Genomic DNA, 24,619 nt, shown 5'->3' on the forward strand with positions numbered 1-24,619 from the left:
AAATAAGTTCTTACATAGCTTTAACAATCGTGTGGATAGTCAGAGGCTTTTTATCAGGGCTGAAATGGCTAACACGAGAGGGCACACAGTTTTAAGATGCTTGGACGTAGTTACAGTGGAGATGTCACCGCTAAGTTTTTTTTACGCAAAGTGGTTAGTGCGTGGAATAAGCTGCTAGCGACGGTGCTGGAGTCGGAGACGATAGGGTCTTTTAAGAGTCTCCTGGATAGGAACATTGAGCTTCGAAAAAATAGAGGGCTATGGGTAACCAGAGGTAATCTCTAAAGTAAATGCATGTACGGCACAGCATTCTAGGCCGAAGGGCCTGTATTGTGCCGTAGGGTTTCTGTGTTTCAGTGTTTCAATGTCTCACAGTTCTTGAACTCAATCCCACAGTGGATGAACGCTATCATACCATACACATTAAAACACTGTCAACCTGCGCAGCGGCTTTGAGTGTCTAATGAACACAAACTCCAAGATCTCACTGATCCTCCACACTGCCAAGAATTTTACCATTAATAATATACTCTGTCTTCAAATTTGATATTGCAGGTCACCGTCCTAAAAGCAGAATTCGAACCATCTACAGCAATCTTTTGCCTTCTGTGAGCAAGCCAAATCTGGATCCACAAAGCAAAGTCTTTTGGATCCCATGCCTCATTACTGTCTGAAAAAGCTTTGTCTGCGGAACCTTATCAAATGCCTTACTAAAATCCATATGCACTACTTCCATTACATTACCTTCGTCAATGTGTTCTGTTGCATCCGCAAATAATTCAATCAGGTCCGTAAGGCATGACCTGCCCTTGACAAAGTGATGTTGACTGTCCCAAGTCAGATTACGTGTCCCCAAATACTCATAAATCCTTCCTCGAAGAATCTTCTTTCACAATTTTCCCATCACTGAAGTAAGATTTACTGCTCTATAATTTGCTGGGTTATCTCTAGTCCCTTTCTTGTACAACGGAACAAGGTTTGCAACCCTTCAATTTTCTAGTATTTCTCCCCAGCATATTAATGATGCAAAGATCATTGTCAGCGGCTCAGCATCTCCTCCCTTGCTTCCCACTGTAGCCTGGGATATATCTGCGACAGTCCTGGAGACATATCTAACTTAATACCTTTCGAAAGCTCCAGCACATCCTCTTTCTTAATGTCAATACACTCAAGTACCTCAGAATATTTAAAATAAACGACAGATTGAGAGACACCTGTTGTGAATGTAGCGTGATTTCTAACGAACTCAAGTTGTCATTACTAGCGACCCCCGACGATTTGTTATACTTGCATGACGTCCCCTCAGTTTCAATGATAACTGTTACAAATGTTGATGATATGTATTCGATCCCTTATTAGCAATTAGCAAACATACAATCGCAAATGTCATGTCAGCGGATTTGAGAGGATAATAACAAAAGATATGACATCCAGCAAATATGTAACAGATTTCCCTTCACATTGACCACACCCCCACTGATGCGAACAGTTACCATATAAATATCATGATTAAGCAACGCAGGATAGAATGCAGGTAGAAAACAGATACATGGCTCCTACACTCAGGCTCAGCTTTGATACAGTGTCTCCCAGCTGAAATGTTAACATACTGACTGTCTTGTTGAATGATTCCAGTATTTTGTTTTACTTATTTTAAAGATGTTTTGCAGCTAATATTGCCAATTAATGTTTGACCCACATGTTGTTATTTTTTTTTTGTTACAGAGCAGCATAAACTAATCACACCTGTTCTCAAAATGGATCAAGGTGCGGGCATTGGAGGAGTTCCACTGATGTCCACATCGGGAAAGGACACGGGTATTGTGGCAAATTATTTTAATTTATAAACACTCTGATGATTCTGTTCTGGGTTTAATTCAATATCTGCAATTCACAAACGATTTGTGAAAACGGAGCAGAGAGATGAGAGAGAGAGTTAACATCTCTGGGGGAAACACAGTCACACGTGGAAGGAGTACATTTACCGTCTGCTCCTGCTCCTCTGACAGATTGTGATGCACATTAAAATAGCGAGTTACTCCAGAAGACAAGACATTCTGCAGATGCTGAAAGTTTTGGGCAACGCAAAGTCACACAGAATATTGGCAGAACTCAGCCGGTCAGGCAGCATCCATGGAGAGGAATAAACATGTGACGTTTTCGATCATGACCAGGGGAATACGAAGTAATGTGGCAATATCTAGAATTTCCGTCCCCTCATTTCCAATCCGATGTAGGGCCTTGGCCTGAAACATTGATTGTTTATTCTCCTCCATAGACGCTGCCTGACCTGCTGAGTACCTGCAGCATTTTGTGAGATATCCCAGAGATTTTCTGAGGAAGGGGTTGACCAGACAGGCAGACAGTAGCCCAGAGCAAAGCGGTGGTGATGGGCAGTACCAGGAGAGTGATGGTGATATTCTCAGCAATAAGCAGAGTCCTTTCCAAACAGGGAGGTATATTCGCAGAGACACGGAAGACTAGCCTTCAATAACCTCTCCCAAACACCCAGCCCGACCGGCACCACGCACCCCCCCCCCCCACCAACCAAAGCCCCGTTCCTTCCCCCCATATATATATTTCGAACTGAGCTTGGTGATCTTTAGGTTCGAGAGAGAACGTTGCTGCCCAATATAGTGTCAGTAATTTCTTTAATTTTCCCCATTTTCCCCACAGGTCCGAGCTCAGTGATCACCGAGCTCCTGGCAAGCTGGGATGATTTCCAGCTGCTGCAGTTGACGGATTTCTACCGGGACAGGCTGGAACAGGCGATGGAAAGAGGGGTGCACAGAGTGAGCCTGGCGTTAACGGCCGAGAATCAGTTCAGCGGAGAGGAACATCGGGTGAGTGGGAGGGAGAATGGGTTTGAATTTTCACACATCACAGGACTGATGGGTGTCGGAACTCTCACTCATCGGATAATAAAGCATAAAAACAAATCAGAAATAAATATATATAATTCTTAAAGATTTGAATCAGAAGGAATGATTGAAAGAGGTGCAAACACAACAGTGGCGGCTCAATGCTCAGAGCGGGAGGAGCAGGGAACAACTGTATGAGGTTGCAATAAAGGAGTTTAAATGGAAATATGGTAGGAATTTTCATTTTGAAAAGACCGTGCGGCGTGACGGCAGGATGTCAGTGAGAACCGGGGCATTATCACTGGATGCCACAGGAGCTCCAGTGTGTTCTGTTCTGGGTGGAGAAGAGTCTTTTAAAATCTGTAGCTGTAAACAGTGTGGATCGGGTAACACTACCGTGTTGTCATGTGTAATTACTGAATAAACCTCCACTGGAAAAGGCAAAGGAAAGGTTTCAGGTGTCAGCCGGTAATTTGCTGTCATGTTGGACACTGGCGGACTGAGGAGATGAATCACATCATCTTTTCTGCAACTTCTCCGAGACTGCTCTCTCTGTTATAAAAACCTGCCTGACTTCTTTCTTCATCTGTGATCGTCATTTTATGATTTCTATTTTACACGGTCAGATCCGGTGAGGAATTATTTATGGATTTGGAGCCACGTCAATGAAGTGGTCACAGACCAGTCAGGATCTCATTAACTGGTGGACCAGGTTCACAGTGAATGTCCCTCCGTGTGCTCTGCACTCAGAATGTACAGTCCATGTCCAGACAGGATCAGCACCCGTCCGGGTGTCTGCTCAGTGTGATCCCGTTACAGAGCACATCATTTACTTCTCATTCTCTGTGTGAATCTGTCAGTCCCCAATATGTTCTCCGTTACTCTTCACAGAAAATCTCTGATCTCGCTGATAAGGGAGAGCGGGCGGACAGTTCTAAACTCCTCCTGAGCCTGGTGATGGAGAAAGGCTCCCGCGCCCGGAGGGTGATGTGGGAAACCTTTGTGAAAATGAGGATTGGAGTCCCAAAGTTTGACAAAATACTGAAAGAAATACAGGAACATGGTGAGATAATATCAGATACTAATTTAATTTTGGAATCAAGAATTACATACTTAATAACTTGACACATTTCAATTCCTCAAATTGTTTAAATCTGAACAGGTTGTGTTCCGGTCCGTCGACCCGTACCGGAGATTCCCAGGGAACTGAAAGGTAAGTTAATGTTGTATAGGGCCATGTCGTTGTTGAGTCACGGGGATTTGATCGGGTAAATGTTCCACCGTGACACAGCGCACAGTGAGACACATGGAAAAATGTTTGCTGGAGGGAGAGTTACAGTACAGTATGAGGAAAAACGCAGAGAGTTGGAGGCTTTGCTGAAAGGGATCACTCCTCTCTGGGTCCTGCAACTACAGATCCCTCCACCGGGGTCAGAATGGAGAAGAGGGCAATCTGAGGAGCAAAACTATGGGAAATTTCTTACTCCGAAAGGTGAAATTATATCCCTACAACCACCCAACCCCCGGAATGGCCCTCATCCTAAAACACTTTTCTAAACTCCCTCAGCTCCTACAGGATATCATTTTTTTTTAGAATTGGGAATCCATTGAAGTTCCCGTCGCAGAATAACAATGACAGCATCCATTTAATGAGAAAAGCAGGTAACACTGCAATTAGTCCTGACAAAGGGTCTCGGCTCGAAACGTCGACAGCGCTTCGCCCTATCGATGCTGCCTGGCCTGCTGTGTTCCACCAGCATTGTGTGTGTGTTGTTGTTTGAATTTCCAGCATCTGCAGATTTCCTCGTGTTAACACTACAACTAGTCTGTTTATTCTCATAGCAGCATATGAAACCCACTCTGTTCACATCTGCAAATACTGCTAAAGTTATCCCGTTCAATTTCCCACTTAATAATCCTGGGAATTCCATCAGGACACAGTGTTAGTGAGGGTGTGATGGGGGTCAAAATCCTCAGCTCAGTCCACAGAAGCTGAAATTGATGTGATGTGTGATGGATACTGTGGAAGGGTTAGAGATGGGAATTAGGACAGAGAAACCGAGGGTTGTGGGATTGTGGCAAGGAAGGTGGAAAGTACTGAAAATATCTATAAATAATATCGCAATTAATTAAATTGTGACCGTCTGGATAAGAAACTCACTACATCCGTAAGCACTTTGTGTCGGTGAAAATGGAGCCCGGGGCAGTGCATGGACTCAAGTGAGTGTAAGGTTTCATCATCGCAGACTGAGTTGGATCAATCAACTGCACATTTAACAGAGGAGAGAGCGAAGCAAAGAAGGTATTATAAAAATTATTAATCTTACATTAGCCCATGTTTTAACTGATAACTCGATGCCCTTGAACAGAAATATAAGGAATCTTGGCCGACACCCTCATTCAGTCTGTTTCATTTTCAAGAACAAAGTCCAAAAGATGTTAGTTTTGAAATGGTGTCAGATAAAGTTTTCAAACTGCTCTCGTTTCTGTCACCAGTGTTAATGCTTTTCCAGTCCACATTCAGACAATAAAACCCCTCCATTTTCCTGCACTAAGGATTTGGTAATTCTCGACAATTTGCCTGCAAACTTGTTCTTCAATGTTCTTCATGCTGTTTGCCGAGGGAACTGTCACGGCAGTGAAATTCCCACATCTATTTCGGAATATGAAACATATTCTCTCCCTGATTATTGAACAACGTTATTTCTACCACTGTCACATTCTCTAAACATTTCAAAAATCTAGGTTTTCCTACTGTTTCTCCCGAATACTTGATTGGAATGCCCACACACTCCCTGACAGGGTCCTGAGACCCCAAGCACACCTGGTAGGGCGTTGACACACTGTGAGACAACACACACCCCTGACAAGGTCCTGACACACTGTGAGACAACACACACCCCTGACAAGGTCCTGACACACTGTGAGACAACACACACCCCTGACAAGGTCCTGACACACTGTGAGACCCCACACACCCCTGGCAGGGTCCTAACATATTGTGAGATCCTACCCACCCCAGTTAGGGTGCTGACATACTGTGAACTCCGCACACACCTGACAGTGACCTGTTACACTGTGAGAGCCCACACACCCCTAAGAGGATCCTGACAGAATTGGGGACCTGACACACCTCTGACAGGGTCCTGACACATTGTGAGACCCCACACACTCCTGACATGGTCCTGACACCCTTTGAGAAATACTCACGCCTATTAGGGTCCCGACACAGTGTGAGACCTCACAAAACCAGACAAGGTCCTGACACACTGTGAGAACCCACGCATGCCTTTTAGGGTCCTGTCACTCTGTGAGACCCGACACATACCTGAGAGGATCCTGACACACTTGGCAGATTCCTGACACACTGTGAGACCCCACACCTCCCTGGCAGGGTCCAGACACACTGTGCGACACCACACAACGCTGACAGGGTCATGATACACCGTGCGACTCTGCACACACCTGAAAGGGTCGTGACACACGGTGAGACCCCTGACACACAGCTGCCAGGGCACAGACACCCTGTGAGAACTCACAAACAGCTGACAGGGTCCTGACACACACAGAGACCTCACACACCCCTGACAGATTCCTGTCACACTGCGAGACGCCATACGCCCCTGAGAGGTTCCTGATACACTGTGAGACCCCACACAAACTTGACAAAGTCCTGACACACTGTGAGACCTCACACCCCCCTAAGAGGGTCCTGACAGGAAGTGCGATTAGATGCACCCCAGGCAGGGTCCCCACACACCTGTTACGTACTGACTCACTGTGAACCCCACATACCCCTGACAGACAGTGAGACCCCACAAAGCCCTGATAGGTTCCTGCACATAGTAAGACCCCACACACACATGACATGCCCTGACACACTGTGAGACCCCACACACAGTTGACAGCGTACTGACACACTATGAAACCCCACAGATCCCTAACAGAGTCCTGACATACTGTGAAACCCCACACACACCTGACAGGGTACTGTCACACTGTCAGATCCCACACACCCCAGACATGTCCTGACACACTGTGAGAATCCAAACACCACTGTCAGGGACCTGACGCATTGTGAGACCCCACACACCCCTGACAGGGTCCTGACAGGACGTGAGACCAGACACTCCACTGACAGGGTCGAGACAGACCGTGAGACCACGCACATTCCTGGCAGGGTCATAACACACTGTGAGACCCTACACACGCCTAACAGGGTCCTGATACACTGTGAGACCCCACACACCCCTGACAGGGTCCTGACACACTGTGAGACCCCAGACACACTTGGTAGGGTCCTGACACACTGTGAGACCGCACACACCCCTTTCAAGGAAGTGACACACTGCGAGATCCCACACATCCCTGACAGGGCACTGACACACTGTGAGACCGCAGACACACCCCAGACAGGGTCGGGACCCACTGAGAGACCCGATACACCCCTTACAGGGTACCGAAACACTGCCACACCCCACTCACCCCAGACAGGGTTCCGACACACTGTGAGACACCACACAGCCCTGAGAGGGTCACAAAACACTGTGAGAGCCCCCACACACCGGACAGGGTCCTGACACACTGTGAGACCCCACACGTACCTGACAGGGTACTGACACACTGTGATACCCCACACACTCTTGACAGGGTCCTGACACACTGTGATACCCCACACACTCTTGACAGGGTCCTGACACACTGTGAGACCCCACACACCCCTGTTAGGTCCTGACACACTGTGAACCGCACATAACCCAGAGAGGGTTCCGACACAGTGTGAGACCCCACACACCACCGATAGGATCCTGTCTCACTGTAAGACCCCAAACACACCTAAAAGTGTCCTGACGCACTGTGGGACACCGTACATCCCTGACAGTGTCCTAAAACACTTTGTAACCTCACACAACTTCCAGCGGGTTCTGACACACTGCGAGACCCCATACAACCCTGAAAGGTTGCTGACACACTGTGACACACACTCACGCCTGTTAGGGTCCTCACACACTCTGAGAACCCACACATAACTGACAGGGTCCTGACGCACTGTGAGAGCCGACACATGCCTGTTAAGGTCCTGTCACACTTTGAGACCCGACACACACCTAACAGTATCCTGACACACTGTGTGAGCCAGACACTTCTGGCAGGGTTTTGACACACCGTGAGATATCGCACACCTCTTGCTAGGTATTGACACACTGTGAGATACCGAACACACCTCACAGTATCCTGATGCACTGTGAGACAGTTCCTGACACAGTGTGAGTCGACACACACTCTTGGCAGGATCCTGACATACTGTGAGACCCCAGACACCGCTGGCAGGGTCGAGACACACTGTGAGATCCCACACACACCTGTCAGGTTCCGGAGACACTGTGAGATCCCACACACCCCTGACAGGGTCCCGACACACTCTGAGACCCCAGACACACTTGGCAGGGTCCAGACAGACTGTGAGACCCCACACACCCCTGACAGTGTCCTGACAGCCTGTGAGACCTCACACACATCTGACAGGGTGCTGACACACTGTGAGACCCCACACACCCATCCAGGGTGTGACAGTTGTGCGAGGGTGTCCAGTACGGGACAGTCGGGTGTCAGTAAACTACCAGGGAAATACTCACCTTCACAGCACGATTAATATGGAATTGTGATGATCTGGTGTTTATCTAGACCAGGTTTCTCTGTCCAGTCAGGGGTCTGTTAATTGGATTTACTTTACTACACGAATATCCATTGGTGAACCCAATTAATGCAATGGCTTTGAGCTAACTCTTGTGTGCTTAAATACTGAGTTCTGAGTTGAGGCATCTAACAGTTTCTCCACTGTCTGTTCTCATGGAAGATGTTCAACAGAAACACAAGGAGACTCTGCGGGCACAAACTGAAACACTGAGAGTGAACATGATCCTGATGACGGAGAAGGTGAATGTTTTCCAGCTGGTTGATCGATACGCTGAACTCACGGTCATTTCTACTGTTCGAGATCGGAGACTGGTGGAACATGAGCTGCTGGCCAGAGGCAGAGACCCACGAGGAGTGGAGAGAAACACAGCTCCGTGGACTCCTGGAAAAACTCCGGAAGGTTCAGTTGTTCCAGAGCAGCTTTTCCCGGAGTAAATCCAAATCTGGGAGTTCGGCAGCAGTGCCGGAGTCCCGGGGATCGGGAAAACAACAATGGTACAAAAGATCGTTTTATGATTGGGCCACGGGAAAAATATACCAACAATTCCAGTTTGTCTTCAGTTTCAAATTCCGGGAGTTAAACTCCATTAACTGCACAATAAACTTGAGGGAACTGATTCTGGATCAATATCCTTACTTCAGGAATATACTGAGAGAGGTCTGGAAGAACCCAGTGGGATTGGCTATTCATATTCGATGGTTTGGATGAATTCAACGACAAAATTGATTTTGCTGACAGTCAGAGAGACACAGAACCTCAGTCCACATGCACAGATCCTGAATTCAAGTGCAAGGTGTCTGACATTGTATACAGTTATAATCCAGCACAAGCTGCTCCCAGGGTGTTCAGTGCTTGTGACCACCCGCCCCACTGCGTTACATTTATTGGAAAAAGGCAGAGATCAGTATCTGGGCTGAAATCCTGGGATTTGTTGGTGAGGAACGGAAGAACTATTTCATCAGACATTTTGAAGATCAGACGGTGGCGGCAGCTGTCTTCAAGCATGTGAAGGAGAACGAGATCCTGTACACCATGAGCTACAAACCCCTCCTACTGCTGGATCCTCGCTCTGGCACTGGGCCCCTTCTTCACACAAAGAGTCAGGGACCCGCAGCGAGTTCCCAAGACCATCACCCAACTGTACTCCTACTATATTTACAACATCCTGAAAAATCACGGCCGTGAGATTGAGAAACCCCGTGATGTGTTACTCAGGGTTGGTCAGATGGCCTTCAGAGGAGTGTCCGAGAAGAAAATTGCGTTTACAGATGGAGATTTGATCAACCACAATCTGCAGCCTTCCAGTTCCTGTCCGGGTTCCTAATGGAGCTTTTGGAGAGAGAGGATTCTGCCCGGTGTGCGGTGTACACATTCCCACACCTCACCATCCAAGAGTTTGTAGCTGCAGTCGCACAATTCCTGATCCCAGATGGCAGAGATATTATGAAACTCCTCACTGAAGCCCACTGCGTGAAGGATGGGCGATTTGAGGTATTTCTCCGTTTTGTTGCTGGTCTCTCCAACCCAATGACAGCTCGGGGCCTGGAGGAGTTTCTGGGTCCATTTCCTCATCAAACAACCTGCCGGGTGATTGACTGGGTACAGGGAGGAGGTTAAACGCCAGAGTAGAAACACGAGGAGTGAAGTTGGTAAAAGGAGACTCCTAAACACATTGCACTACCTATTTGAGTCTCCGAATCGTGGACTTGCTCAGACCGCACTGGGATCTGTGAAAAAACTTTCATTCAGTGAAATGACACTGACCCCGGTGGACTGCGCGGTCCTGTCTCATGTCATCGGACTCTGTGATACAATAAAACACCTCAACCTGGAGAACTGCCACATTCAGTGTGAAGGAATCCAGCGGCTGGGACCCGAGCTGCACAAGTGCCAGAAGTTGAGGTAACTTGATTTATCTCTCGCTCTGAACTTTGAAACTGTCTCATTGTGTTGTTTCAATGTAAAGGAATTTCGGTAAATTTGTAGTAAATCTGATTGTGAAGAATTGTGACAAATACCCAGGGGATCGGTCAGTAATTCCCCCAGGACCGGGAGGGTTCTGTGGTTTCTTGTGAAGGGATGTTGGAGACTTCATCAGATCAGTGAAGAATGGTAGTAAATCACAGGAATGGCCGTGTTTCTCGCTGCCTGTGACACGTGCATTGACAATGTACCTTCTCACTGTTACTGTCACCCAGACCGACACTGACTGCAGTAGGTGGGTCAGAGATTCACACCCCCTTCCCGGTGAGGGACAAGAGACCGTCAGCAGATTGTCCAAGTGAGAAGGAGAGAAATACCTTTGTGAGATTGTCCTCCCCTGCCCTTCCCCGTGTGTGACTTTGCTCACTTCCAGATACGCAAAAAGAGAGGGCGCATCTCCTCGGGGCCTCTGTTCAGATCCAACACACACGTACAAAAAATTTCTGCATCCTCTCGTCTTGTAGGATTATCGTTTACCCTTGGAATCCTCCTGTGGGACCTCTCATCCCAACCCCCCCTTCCATTCTTTGGAATCTCGCCCCCATCCCCATTCCTCCTGTGGGCTCTCTATTACTCTTTCCTCATCCTCCTGTGCGATGTCTTTTCCACACACCCACACACCTTCCTGTGAGATCGCTCTTCCCCATCCCCTTCCTTCTATGGATTTCTCTTCCCCATCCCTTCCTGCTGTTGGAATTCTCTTCCCCATACCCTTTCCTCCTGTGGGATCTCTCTCCCCCATCGACGTCCTCATGTCGGATCTCTCTTTGGCATGCCCATTGTCCTGTGGAATTTCTCTTCCCCGGCCTCCTTCCTCCTGTGAGATCTCTCTTCCCAATCCCAAATCCTCCTGTGGGAACTCTCTTCCACATCCCTCCTCCTCCTGGCCGATCTCTCAAACCCATCCCCCTTCCTCCTGTGAGATCTCTCTCCCCCATCCTCCTTCCTCCTTTGGGATCTTTTCTTCCCCATTCCCATCTCCCTTTCGCCTGTGGGAACTCTCCTCCCCCATAGAATCAAAACATCATAGAATACTACAGCACAGAAAACAAGCCATTCGGTCCTTCTAGTCTGTACCAAAACCTTATACCGCTAGTCTCATTGACCTGCACCCAGTCCATAACACTCCAGTCCTCTCCCATCCATGTATCTATCCAATTTGTTCTTAAAGCTTAAGAGTGAGTCCACATTTTCCACATCAGATGGCAGCTCGTTCCACACTCTGACCACTCTCTCAGTGAAGAATTTCCCTCTAAACCTTTCCCCTTTCACCCTGAAGCCAAGTCTTCTCATATTTATCTCTCCTAATCTATGTGGAAAGGGCCTAAACGCATTTACCCTGTCTATACCCTCATAATTATTTAAATCTCTATCAAATCTCCCCTCATTCTTCTATGCTCCAAGGAATAAAGTCCTAACTTGTTCAATCTTTCCTTGTAACTCAACTCCTGAAGACCCAGCTACATCCTAGTAAATCTTCCCTGCACTTTTTCAAACTTACTGATTTCCTTCTTTAGTTAGGTGATCAGAACTGCACACAATACTCCAAATTTGACCTCACCAATATCTTATACAACCTCACCATAATATTCCAACTCCTATACTCAGTACTTTGATTTATGAATGCCAGGATGCCAAAAACCTTCTTTACAACCCTGCCTACCTGTGACGCCACTTTCAGGGGCTTATGTATCTGAACCCCCAGATCCCTTTGTCCTCCGCACTCTTCAGTGCCCTACGGTTTATCGTGTATGTCGTACCTTGATTTATCCTTCCAAAATGGAACGCCTCACACTTGTCTGCATTAAATTCCATCTGCCATTTTCTGGCCCATTCTTCAGTTGGTCCAGATCCCTCTGCAAGCTTTGAAAGCCTTCCTCGCTGTCCACAGCGCCTCCATCTTAGTATCATCCACAAACCTGTTGATCCAATTTATCACATTATCATCTAGATCATTGATATAGACAACAAACAGCAATGGTCCCAGCACAGATCCCTGAGGCACACCACTAGTCACAGGCCTCCACACTGAGAAGCAATCATCCACTACCACTCTCTGTCTTCTCCCACACAGCCAATTCGAATCAGTTTACAACATCTCCATGGATACCTAGTGTCTGGACCTTTAGAACTAACCTCTTATGTGGGACCTTGCCAAAGGCCTTACAAAAAGTCAATGTAGACAACATCCACAGCCTTTCCTTCATATGCATTCTTGGTAACCTCCTCGAAAACACTAGGAGATTCATTAAACATGATCTACCACATACAAAGCATGTTGACTATCTTTAATCAGCCCTTGGCTGTACAAATCCTTGTATATCCGATCTCTTAGAACACCTTCCGATAATTTACCTACTAATGATGTCAGGCTTACTGGCCTGTAATTACCTGGTGTACTTTTGGAGCCTTTTTCAAACAACGGAACAACATGAGCTACCCTCCAATCCTCCGGCACCGCAACCCGTGGCTGAGGACATTTTAAATATTTCTGCCAGGGCCCCTGAAATTTCTACACTAGTCTCGTCTCAAGGTCCGAGAAAATATAATGTCAGGCTCGGAGATTTTATCTACCTTTATTCACTGCAAGGGAGCAAGCAGCTCCTCCTCTTTAATCTCTATATGTTCCATGACACTACTGTTTGTTTGCCTTAATTCCATATCCGCTATGCCAGTTTTCCTGTGTAAACACTGATGCAAAAAACCTGTTTAAGATCTCCCCCATCTCGTGAGGCTCCACACATAGACGACCTCTCTGATCTTCTAGGGGACCAATTTTGTCCTTTACTATCCCTTTTACTCTAAATTTACTTGAAGAAACCCTTCGGGTTTACCTTCACATGATGTGCCAACATCAGGTCTTCCTTTTGCCTTCCTGATTTCCTTTTTTAGCATTCCCTTACATTTTCTGTGCTCTTCAAGTACCTCATTTGTCCCTTGTTGCCTATACATGCTAAACACCTACTTAACTAGATCGCCAATATCCCTTGAAAACCAAGGTTCCCTATGCCTGTTAAGTTTGCCTTTAATCCTGGCAGGAACATGCAAACTCTGCACTCTCAAAATTCCACCCTTGAAGGCGTTCCACTTACTGAACACATCCATGCCGGAAAACAACTGATCACAATCCACTCTTCCCAGATCCTCTCTCATTTCCACAAAATTGGCCCTTCTCCAATTCAGAACTTTAAACTGATGGACCAGTCCTATCCTTATCCAGAATTATCTTGAAACTAATGACATTATGGTCACTGGACCCAAAATGTTTGTGAACACTTACTTCTGTTACCTGACCTGACTGGTTCCTTAATAGGAGATCAGGTACTGCACCCTCTCTCGTTGGTACCTCAATATATTGATTTAGAAAACTTTCCTGAACAAACTCCACGCCATCTAACCCTTTCTCAGAGTTGGCGGACCCGTCAATATGTGGAAAGTTAAAATCCCCCTACGATTCCAACTTTCTGTTTCTTACATCGGTCTGCTACCTCTCTGCAGATTTGCTCCTCCACTTCTCTCTGCCTATTGGGCGGTCTATAATACAACCCTATTCGTGTGGTCGCACCATTCCCGTTCCTCAGCTCCACCCATATGGCCTCTATTGACGAACCCTCCGGACTGTCACGTCTACGCACAGTTGTGATATTCTCCCTGACTGGTAATGCCACTACTCCCCCTTTCATCCCAACCCCCTATCACGTCTGAAACAATGGGAACCCGGAACATGAAACTGCCAGTCCTGCCCCTCCTGCAAACCAAGTCTTACTAGTAGCAATAATGTCGATATCATCATGTGCCAATCCACGCCATAAACTCATCTTCCGTACCTACAATACTCATTGCATGGAAATAGATGCACCTGAGAACATTTCTATCACGGACAAACCATTGATATCTGTCTATACAAGCAGTTCTCGCATGACACTTATCCTCCTCCACCTCACTATCTGCTCTAACACTCTGGTTCCCCTCCCCCTGTAATCTAGTTTAAAACCCCCGGAGCAGAACTTGCTAACCTACCTGCAAGGATGTTAGTCCCCCTGCAGTTCAGGTGCAAACTGTCCAATTTGAACTGGTCCCACCTCCCCTGGAAGAAAGCCCAATTGTCCAGAAACTTGAACCCCCTCCCTCATGCACCATCTCCTCAGCCACGTATTTAGCTGCATTATCTTCCTATTTCTAGCCTTACTAGCACGTGGTATGGATCGCAATCCACCTGTGTGATCTCGGTTTCCCATCCCCCTTTCATCCTCTGGCCTCTCTGTTCCCACTCCCCCTTCCTTCCAACTGTTGGATCTCTCCTCAGCATCCACCTTCCTCCTGTGGGATCTCTCATCTCCATCCCCCATCATCCTGTGGGATCTCTCATCACCAGCTCCCTTCCTCCTGATGAATCTCTCTTCCCCATCTCCATTCCTACAGTGGAATCTCTCTTCTCCACCCCCCATGCTCCTGTGGGATCTCTCTCTTCCACATCAACTTCCTGCTGTTGGATCTCTCTTCCGCAACCCCTTTCCTCCTGAAAGATATCTCTTCCCCATCCATCTGATCCCCGTGGGGGCTCTGTTCCCATTCCTCCACTTCCTATGGGATCTTGCTTCCCCATTTCCCTTCCTCCTGTATATCTCTCTTCCCCACTACCCATCCTCTTGTGGGATCTCTCTTCCCCAAACCCCTTCCTCCCGTGGTATTTATTTTCCCCATCGCACATCCTCCTTTGGGATCTCTCTTCCCTATTTGCCATCCTCCAATGGGATCTCTGTTCCGCATCCCCATTCCTCCTGTGCGATCTCTCATCCCCACCACTTTCCTCCTGTAGGATCTCTCTCTTCCCCATCCCCCTTCTTCCTCTGGCATATATTTTCCCAATTCCACTTCTTCCTGTGGGATTTCTCTTCCACATCCTCCTTCCTCTTCTGGGAACTCTCTTCCACTTTACCGTGCGGCTGTTGGATCTCTCTGCCCTATCTCTCATCCTCCTGTCGGATCTCTCTTTCCCATCTCTCTTCCTCCTATGGGAACTCTCTTCCCAATCGCCCTTCATCCGGTGGGATAACCCCTCCCCATCACCTTCCACCTGTAGGATCTCTCTTCCCCAGCACCCTTCCTCCCGTGGGATCTCTCTTCCCATCCGCATTCCTCCTGTGCCATCTCTCTTCCCCAACCACCTTTCTCCTGTGGGGCCTGTATTCCCAAGCCCCACTTCCAGTGGGATTTCTCCTACTCTTCCCCGTTCTTCCTGTCGGATCTCTCTTTTCCATCACCATTTCTTCTGTAGGATCTCTTTTCCCCATCCCCCATCCTACTGTGGGATCTCTCTTTCTCATCCCCTTCCTTCTGTAGGATCCCTTTTCCCCATCCCCCATCCTCCTGTGGGATATCTCTTGCCCATCCCTGTTCCTCCTTTGGGATCGCTCGCCCACCCGACTTCCTCTTGTGGGCTCTCTCTTCCCCATCCTCCTTCCTCCTGTGGGTCATCATAATGACCCCTCTTCCTGTGGGATCTGTCTTGTCCCTCCACATGTATCCCTCTTCCCCATCCCCCATCCTCCTGTGGGATCTCTCTTCCCCGTCCCCCTTCCTCCTGTGGGATCTCTTTCTCATCCCGCTTCCTTCACTGGGATCTCTATTCCCCATCCCCCATCCTCCTGTGGGATCTCTCTTCCCCGTCCCCCTTCCTCCTGTGGGATCTCTTTCTCATCCCCCTTCCTTCACTGGGATCTCTATTCCCCATCCCCCTTCCTCCTGTGCACTCTCTCCTCCCCCATCAACTTCCTGCTGTTGGATCACTCTTCCTCATCCCCCTTCCTCATGTGCGATCACTCTTCCCATCCCTCATCCTGCTGTGGGATCTCTCTTCCCCATCCCCTTCTTCCTGTGGGATCCCCTCCCAATCCCCTTTCCTCCAGTGGTATCCCTTCCCATCCCCCTTCCTCCTGTGGGATCTCTCTACACCATCCCCCTTCCCCCTGCGAGTTCTCTCTTCCCCATCCCCCTTCCTCCAGTGGGATCGCTTTTCCCCTTCCCCTTTCCTCCTATGGGATCTCCCTTCCCCTTCCCACATCCTCCTGTGGGATATCCCTTCTCCATCCCCTTCTTCCTGTGGGATCCCCTCACAATCCCCTTTCCTCCAGTGGTATCCCTTCCCATCCCCCTTCCTCCTGTGGGATCTCTCTACACCATCCCCCTTCCACCTTCCTTCGGTGGGATCGCTTTTCCCATTCCCCTTTCCCTCCTATGGGATCTCCCTTCCCCTTCCCACATCCTCCTGTGGGATATCCCTTCCCCATCTCCCTTCCTCCTGTGAGATCTCTCTTCCCCATCCCCCTTCCTCCTCTGGGATCTCTCTTCCCCTTCCCACATCCTCCTGTGGGATATCCCTTCCCCATCTCCCTTCCACCTGTGGGAGCTCTCTTCCCATTCGCCCTTCCACCTGAGTGAACTCTCCTCCCCACACCCCTTCATAGAATCATAAAATACCAGCGCACAGAAAACAAGGCATTCGGCCCTTCTGCTCTGTGCCGAAACTTTATTCTGCTTGTCCCATTGACCTGTACCCAGTCCATAACCCTTCAGACCTCTCCCATCCATGCATCTATCTAATTTAATCTTGAAGCTTAAGAGTGAGTCCGCATTTTCTACATCAGATGGGAGCTCGTTCCACACTCTCACCACCCTCTGAGTGAAGACATTCCCCCTAAACCTTTCCCCTTTCACCCTGAAGCCAAGTCCTCTTGCAATTTATCTCTCCTAATCTATGTGGAAAGAGCCCATTCGCATTTACCCTGTCTATACCCCTCAGAGCTTTGTAAACTTCTATCAAATCTCCCCTCATTGTTCTGCGCTCCATGCAATAAAGTCGTAACCTGTTCAATCTTTCCTTGTAGCTCAACTCCTGAAGACCCGGCAACATCCTAGTAAATCTTCTCTGCACTCTTTCAATCTTACTGATATATTTCCTATAGTTAGGTGACCAGAACTGCACACAATATTCAAAACTTGGCCTCACCAATGTCCTGTACAACCTGACCATAACATCACAACTCCTATACTCAATACTTTGACTTATGAATGCCAGGGTGCCAAAAGCCTTCTTTACAACCCTGTCTACCTGTGACGCCACTTTCTGGGAAATATGTATCTGAACTCCCAGATCCCTTTGTTCCTCTGCACTGCTCAGTGCCCTACCGTTTACTGTGTATGTCCTACCTTGATTTGTCCTTCCAAAATGCAACACCTCACACTTGTCTGCATTAAAGTGGTGACTAGTGGTGTGCCTCAGGGGTCTATACTGGGTCCAATGTTGTTTGTCATATACATTAATGATCTGGATGATGGAATGGTAAATTGGATTAGTAAGTATGCAGATGATACTAAGATAGGTGGCGTTGTGGATAATGAAGGTTTTCAAAGCGTGTAGTTCAAAGATTTTGACCAGTTAGAAGAGTGGCCTGAATGATGGCAGATGGAGTTTAATGCTGATAAGTGTGAGGTGCTACATTTTGGTAGGAATTATTCAAATAGAACATACATGGTAAATGGTAGGGCATTGAGGAATGCAGTAGAACAGAATGATCTGGGAATAATGGTGCATAGTTCCCTGAAGGTGGAATCTGATGTGAATAGGGTGGTGAAGAAAGCTTTTGGTATGCTTGCCTTTATAAATCAGAGCATTGAGTATAGGAGATGGGATGTAATGTTAAAAATCTACAATGCATTGGTGAGGCCAAATTTGGAGTATTGAGTACAGTTCTGGTCACCGAATTATAGGAACGATGTCAACAAAATAGAGAGAGTACAGAGGACATTTACTAGAATGTTCCCTGGGTTTCAGCACCTGAGTTACAGGGAAAGGTTGAACAAGTTAGGTCTTTATTCTTTGGAGGGTAGAAGGTTGAGGGGGGACTTGATAGAGGTATTTAAAATTATGAGGGGGATATATAGAGTTGACGTCCATAGTCTTTTTCAATTGAGAGTAAGGGAGGTTAGAACAAGAGGGAATGAGTTGAGAGTGAAGGGGCAAAAGTTTAGGGGTAACAGGAGGGGTAACTTCTTTACTCAGAGAGTGGTAGCTGTGTGGAACGAGCTTCCAGCAGAAGTGGTAGAGGCAGTTTCGATTTTGTCATTTAAAAAAATTTGGATAGGTATATGGACAGGAAAGGAATGGAGGCTTATGGGCTGAGTGCAGGTAGGTGGGACTAGGTGAGAGTAGGCGTTCGGCACGGACTAGAAGGGCCGGGATGGCCTGTTTCTGTGCTTTAATTGTTATATGGTTACAAGTTATATGTTATAAATTCCATCTGCAATTTTCTGGCCCATTTTTCCAGTTGGTCCAGATCCTTCTGCAAGTTTTGAAAGCCTTCCTCGCTGTCCACAACGCCTCCATCTTAGTGTCATCCGCAAACCTGCTGATCCAATTTATCACATTATCATCTAGATCATTGATATAGACAACAAACAGCAATGGTCCCAGCACAGATCCCTGAGGCCCACCACTAGTCACAGGCCTGCAGTCTGAGAAGCAATCATCCACTACCACTCTCTGTCTTCTCCCACACAGCCAATTTCGAATCCAGTTTACAACCTCTCCATGGATAACTAGTGTCTGCACCTTTTGAAACAACTTATTACGTGGAACATTGTCAAAGGCCTTACTAAAGTTCTCTGCCTATTGGGCGGTCTATAATACAACCCTATTTGTGTGCTCACACCTTTCCCATTCCTCAGCTCCACCCATATGGCCTCTGTAGACGAACCTTCCAGGCAGTCCCGTCTACGCACAGCTGTGAGATTCTCCCTGACTGGTAATGCCACTCCTCCCCCTTTCATCCCTACCCCCTATCACGTCTGAAACAATGGAAACCCGTAACATGAAGCTGCCAGTCCTGCCCCTCCTGCAAACCAAGTCTTACTAATAGCAATAATGTCGATATCATTATCGTGCCAATCCACGCCAAAAACTCATCTGCCTTACCTACAATACTCCTTGCATGGAAATAAATGTTCCTGAGAACATTTATGTCACGTTCAAACCTTTGATATCTGTCTATACAAGCAGTCCTCGTATGACCCTTATCCTTCTCCACATCACTATCTGCTCTAACACTCTGGTTCCCCTCCCCCTGCAATCTAGTTTAAAACCCCCGGAGCAGAACTAGCTAACCTACCGGCAAGGAAGTTAGTCCCCCTCCAGTTCAGGTGCAAACTGTCCAATTCGAACTGGTCCCACCTCCCCTGGAAGAAAGCCCAATTGTCCAGAAACATGAACCCCACCCTCATGCACCATCCCCTCAGCCACGTATTTAGCTGCATTATCTTCCTATTTCTAGCCTGACTAGCACGTGGCATGGGTAGCAATCCACCTGTGAGATCTCGCTTCCGCATTTCCCTTCCTCCTGCAGCATCTCTCTTCCCCATTACCCATCCTCTTGTGGGATCTCTCTTCCCCAAACCCCTTCCTCCCGAGGGATCACTCTTCCCCATCCCACTTCCTCCCGTGGCATCTATTTTCCCCATCCCTCTTCCTCCTATGGGATCTCACCTACTCATCCCCCAACCTCCTGTATGATCTCACTTCCCCACCCACTTCCTCCTGTCTCATCTCTCTTCCCCATGCCCCATCATCCTATGGGATCTCTATTCCCCATTCCCCTTCCTTCTGTGGGATTTCTCTTCCCCATCCACTTTCATCCTGTGGGATCTCTATTCCCCATTCCCCTTCCTTCTGTGAGATTTCTCTTCCCATTCCACTTTCCTCCTGTGGGTTCAGTCTTCCCCATGCCCCAACATCCTATGGGATGTCTATTCCCCTTTCCCCTTCCTCCTGTCGGATCTCTCTTCCCCGTCACCTTCCACCTGTGGGATGTCTCTTCCCCAACACCCTTCCTCCCGTGGGATCTCTCTTCCCATCCCCATTCCTCCTGTTCCATCTCTCTTCCCCATCCCACTTCCTCCTGTGGGTAATCATAATGCCCCCTCTTGCTGTGGGATCTGTCTTTTCCCTCCACAATTCATCCTGATGTATCTCTCTTCCCCATCCTACATCCTCCTGTCGGATTTCTCTTCCCCATTCTACTTCCAACTGTGGGATACCTCCTCCCCACCCTCTTTCTTCCTAGGGATATATCTTCCCCAACCGTCTTACTTCTGTGGGATCTCTATTCCCCATCCCCCTTCCTCCTGTGCGGTCTCTCCTCCCCATCAACTTCCTGCTGTTGAATCACTCTTCCCCATCCCTCATCCTCATGTGGGATCACTCTTCCCCAACCCCCTTCCTCCATGGATATCCCTTCCCCATCCACCTTCTTCCTCTGGGATAGCTCGTGCATTCGACCTCCTCATGTGGGCGCTGACTTCCCCATCTTCCGTCCTCCTGTCGATCTTCTTTTCCCATGCCCCTCTTCCTGTGGTCTCTCTCTTCCCCATCCCCTTTCCTCCTGTGGGATCTCTCTTCCCCATCCCCCTTCCTCCTGTTGGTCCTCTGTTCCCATGCTCCCTCTTCTTGTGGGATCTCTCTTTCCCATCTCCATTCCTCCTCAGGTATTTCTCCTACTCATCCCCCATCCTCCTGTATGATCTCTCTTCCCCGTCCCTCCTCTTCCTATCAGATCTCTCTTCCCCATGCTCCTTCCTTCTGTGGGATTTATCTTCCCCACCCCCTTTCTTCTTGGTGGATTTCCCTTCCCCTTCCCCTTTCATCCTATTGGATCTCTCTTCCCTATCCCCTTTCCTCCTGTGGGATCTCTCTTCCCCATTCCCCTTTCTCCTGTGGGATCTCTGTTCCCCATCCCTTTAGCTCGGGTGGGTCTATTTCACTGTGTCCCATAGACATTTCTGCATTTCGGTCAGGAACACTTTTCTAACCATCGGGGAATGAGACAGAATATGTGGGGTTTACAGGGTCACACCGACAGTCGAAATTACTGACATTCTGTGAATACCCTGGAGCTGGTCAGTGAGGGACATTGACAGTGATGGGAACTCCGATCAGTGATTTACTGAAGAGTTTAATGTTTCTGGAAATATCCAAGTGAGAGAAAATACCTCAGACCCACGGTTTGAATCACTTTGTTCATCAATCTGTCTGTTTGTGTTTAGACTTGGGCGGAATAAACTGGGAGATTCAGGAGTGAAACTGGTGTCTGCGGCTCTGAGGAAACCGGAGTGTAAAATACAGACACTGGGGTAAGTACCAGACTGTGGGAGATTGTGTTTACAGTCACTGGATGTCTGATACTGAACACTAATGTGATCAGTAATTGTGTTACTGATAAACACTGGGGATTTGTACCGTCTCCTGTCTCTCTGTGTCCTTCACCCTCACTCTCTCGCATCTCCAGGCTGTGGGGTGTCGGTCTCACAGATTCTGGTGCCGAGGATCTCGTCTCCGCTCTCAGTACAAACCCATCAGTGACAGGGCTGAATCTGGGATTAAACTCGCTGACAGACCGATCTGTCCCCGCTCTCCGCCGCCTCATACTGACCCTCCCGAGTCTGGAGTGGATCTGGTGAGTGTTTGTGTTAGTGTTCAATGTGATAAAATATCAGCGGATCCGCGGGTTTTCTGGTGATATTTGTCTGTGAGTGTTGTTGAAAGATTAACCCCGGTCCCCTGTTACTGACACTGTTGTGTAATCTGTTTATTTCATCTTTATTCTCCCATCTGTTTCAGGCTGGCGAGCAATCAGTTCAGTGAGTCCGGAGAGAAGGAACTGAGATATCGGCGGGGAGTCAGACCCAGACTGTCAGTGATCGTGTGAACATCCCCGCCCGCGGGATGAGGACATTTGGCCGATTCCCCGCCGTCCCCTTTAACTCCCGTCCTTACCTTTAATGGCTGCGCGCCGGGGCTGATTCCCAACGGTTTTAACGGAACCGGCCTCGCGCAATGTGTCGCTGGGAGCGGTCCTGCAGTGACGTATTTCCGCCTGTTGTCAGGCGGCGCAGCTTCCGCCGATTGTGCGTGTTCGAGGCTCCCACGTGACACCCAGAAAAATACCCAGACATGAAGAGCCAGGGTTCCGAGGCTCAGTCTGGGACTGAGAATCATTTTGCTCCCTTTGCGGAGGGTGGTGCATTGGGCAGCCTGACCTATATAATGATGTTAAATTGACAAATCACTCGGCAGTGACTCTGGATATGCAGCGATCCCGGACACGGCCCTGAAGTGTGATTTTATAATCATCGGTTCCCCGATGCAGAGTGACGGTGAGAAACGGGACTGGTTATTCAAACTGTCACTCGTTGTCGCCGGTCAGTTAATTGTGTGTGACTGTGAGTGAGTCGGGAGCAGCTTATTTATTCCGGCACGTCAGCGGCTCACACATTGTTTAATTTATGTTTGTCATCATGAAATCAATAAACCGCTGTAACTTCCTGTCCTGGTGCCGGACTCGAGTTTTATTTGAGATTTCTGCTGCCCTCCGCACCCTGTGCACTGCAACAGTGGGTCGGAGCTCCTCACACTGACACAGTAGCGTCTCAGCTCCAGGCTGAAGGAGGTCGGATGCCCAGGATCTCCACCAAAGCCCTGGCTAACTGATCCCCGCAGACAGAAACAATTGACGATAATATCACACGTGAGACCAATAGACAGTAGGTGCAGGAGTAGGCCATTCGGCCTTCTAGCCAGCACCGCCATTCACTGTGATCATGGCTGATCATACACAATCAGTACTCAGTTACAGCCCTCTCCCCATATCCCTTGACCCTGCTATTTATAAGAGCTCTATCTAACTCTCTCTTGAATGCATCCACAGATTTGGCCTCCACTGCCTTCTGGGGCAGAGCATTCCACATTTCCACCACCCTCTGGGTGAAAAAGTTTTTCCGCATCTCTGTTCTAAATGGCCTACCCCTTATTCTTAAACTGTGGCCTCTAGTTCTGGATTCACCCATCAGCGGGAACATGCTTCCTGCCTCCAGTGTGTCCAATCCCTTAATAATCTTATATGTTCCAATCAGATCCCCTCTCATCCTTCTAAATTCCAGTGTATACAAGCTTAGTCGTTCCAATCTTTCAACATATGACAGTCCCGCCATTCCGGGAATTAACCTTGTGAATCTATGCTGCACTCCCTCAGTAGCAAGAATGTCCTTCCTCAAATTTGGAGACCAAAACTGCACAGAATACTCCAGGTGTGGTCTCACCAGGGCCCAGTACAGCTGCAGAAGGACCTCTTTACTCCTATACTCAATTCCCCTTGTTATAAAAGCCAGCATGCCATTAGCTTTCTTCACTGCCTGCTGTACCTGCATGCTTGCTTTCATTGACTGATGTACAAGAACACCTAGATCTCGTTGTACTTCCCGTTTTCCTAACTTGACTCCATTTAGATAGTAATCTGCCTTCCTGTTCTTGCCACCAAAGTGGATAACCTCACATTTATACACATTAAACTGCATCTGCCATACATTTGCCCATTCACCCAACCTGTCAAAGTCACCCTGCATTCTCATAACATCCTCCTGAAATTTCACACTGCCACCCAGCTTTGTGTCATCAGCAAATTTGCTAATTTTACTTTTAATCCCTTCATCTAAATCATTAATGTATATTGTAAACAGCTGCGGTCCCGAGTACGAGACGGATGGGGGATGGAATACTGACGTTGCACACGGAGTGAAGCTCCCTCCACCGTATGACATTATACACTCCCGGGGTCAGACACAGAGAGAAGCTTCCTCCACACCGTCCCATCACACACACCCGGATCAGACACAAAGTGAATCTCCCTCCACACTGTCACATCACACACTCCCGGGTTCAGACACAGAGTGAATCTCCCTCCACGCCGGCCCATCACACACTGCTGGGACCAGACACAGAGTGAATCTCCCTCCACACCGTCCCGTCACACACTCCCGGGGTCAGACACAGAGTGAATCTCCCTCCGCACCGTCCCTAACACACTCCCGGGGTCTGACACAGAGTGAATCTCCCTCCATACCGTCCCGTCACACACTCGCGGGGTCAGGCACAGAGTGAATCTCCCTGCACGCCGTCCCATCACACACTGCCGGGACCAGATACAGAGTGAATCTCCCTCCACGTCGTCCCATCACACACTCCCGGGAT

The 24,619-nt window shown here is 48.2% G+C and overlaps 2 protein-coding genes across 2 annotated transcripts; both read left to right on the forward strand.

Moving 5' to 3' along the window:
* The first annotated feature begins 264 nt into the window (after positions 1-264).
* LOC140723148 (uncharacterized) lies at positions 265-9,211 on the forward strand. Its single transcript, XM_073037776.1, has 6 exons — positions 265-1,818; positions 2,677-2,843; positions 3,753-3,924; positions 4,024-4,074; positions 8,719-8,958; positions 9,201-9,211. Exons 1-6 carry the CDS (start codon positions 1,758-1,760, stop codon positions 9,209-9,211), a joined length of 702 nt encoding a protein of 233 aa, XP_072893877.1. The 5' UTR covers positions 265-1,757.
* A 680-nt stretch (positions 9,212-9,891) lies between these two features.
* Positions 9,892-22,918, forward strand: LOC140723163 (NACHT, LRR and PYD domains-containing protein 2-like). Its single transcript, XM_073037786.1, has 4 exons — positions 9,892-10,461; positions 21,640-21,726; positions 21,882-22,049; positions 22,214-22,918. The coding sequence occupies exons 1-4, from the start codon at positions 10,313-10,315 to the stop codon at positions 22,299-22,301; spliced, it is 492 nt and encodes a 163-aa protein (XP_072893887.1). The 5' UTR covers positions 9,892-10,312; the 3' UTR covers positions 22,302-22,918.
* Positions 22,919-24,619: the final 1,701 nt, after the last annotated feature.

This window comes from Hemitrygon akajei, unplaced genomic scaffold, assembly GCF_048418815.1.
Source record: "Hemitrygon akajei unplaced genomic scaffold, sHemAka1.3 Scf000102, whole genome shotgun sequence".
NCBI classification, from domain to species: domain Eukaryota; kingdom Metazoa; phylum Chordata; class Chondrichthyes; order Myliobatiformes; family Dasyatidae; genus Hemitrygon; species Hemitrygon akajei.

What these genes read in the sequence shown, in the direction of transcription:
- LOC140723148 (XM_073037776.1), top strand. Translation starts at nt 1,758, where the DNA reads ATGGATCAAGGTGCGGGCATTGGAGGAGTTCCACTGATGTCCACATCG. An exon ending in GAAAGAAATACAGGAACATG is followed by an intron (nt 3,925 to 4,023) that starts GTGAGATAATAT and finishes AAATCTGAACAG; the next exon opens with GTTGTGTTCCGGTCCGTCGA. An exon ending in GATTCCCAGGGAACTGAAAG is followed by an intron (nt 4,075 to 8,718) that starts GTAAGTTAATGT and finishes TTCTCATGGAAG; the next exon opens with ATGTTCAACAGAAACACAAG.
- LOC140723163 (XM_073037786.1), top strand. Translation starts at nt 10,313, where the DNA reads ATGACACTGACCCCGGTGGACTGCGCGGTCCTGTCTCATGTCATCGGA. An exon ending in CACAAGTGCCAGAAGTTGAG is followed by an intron (nt 10,462 to 21,639) that starts GTAACTTGATTT and finishes GTTTGTGTTTAG; the next exon opens with ACTTGGGCGGAATAAACTGG. An exon ending in TGTAAAATACAGACACTGGG is followed by an intron (nt 21,727 to 21,881) that starts GTAAGTACCAGA and finishes TCGCATCTCCAG; the next exon opens with GCTGTGGGGTGTCGGTCTCA.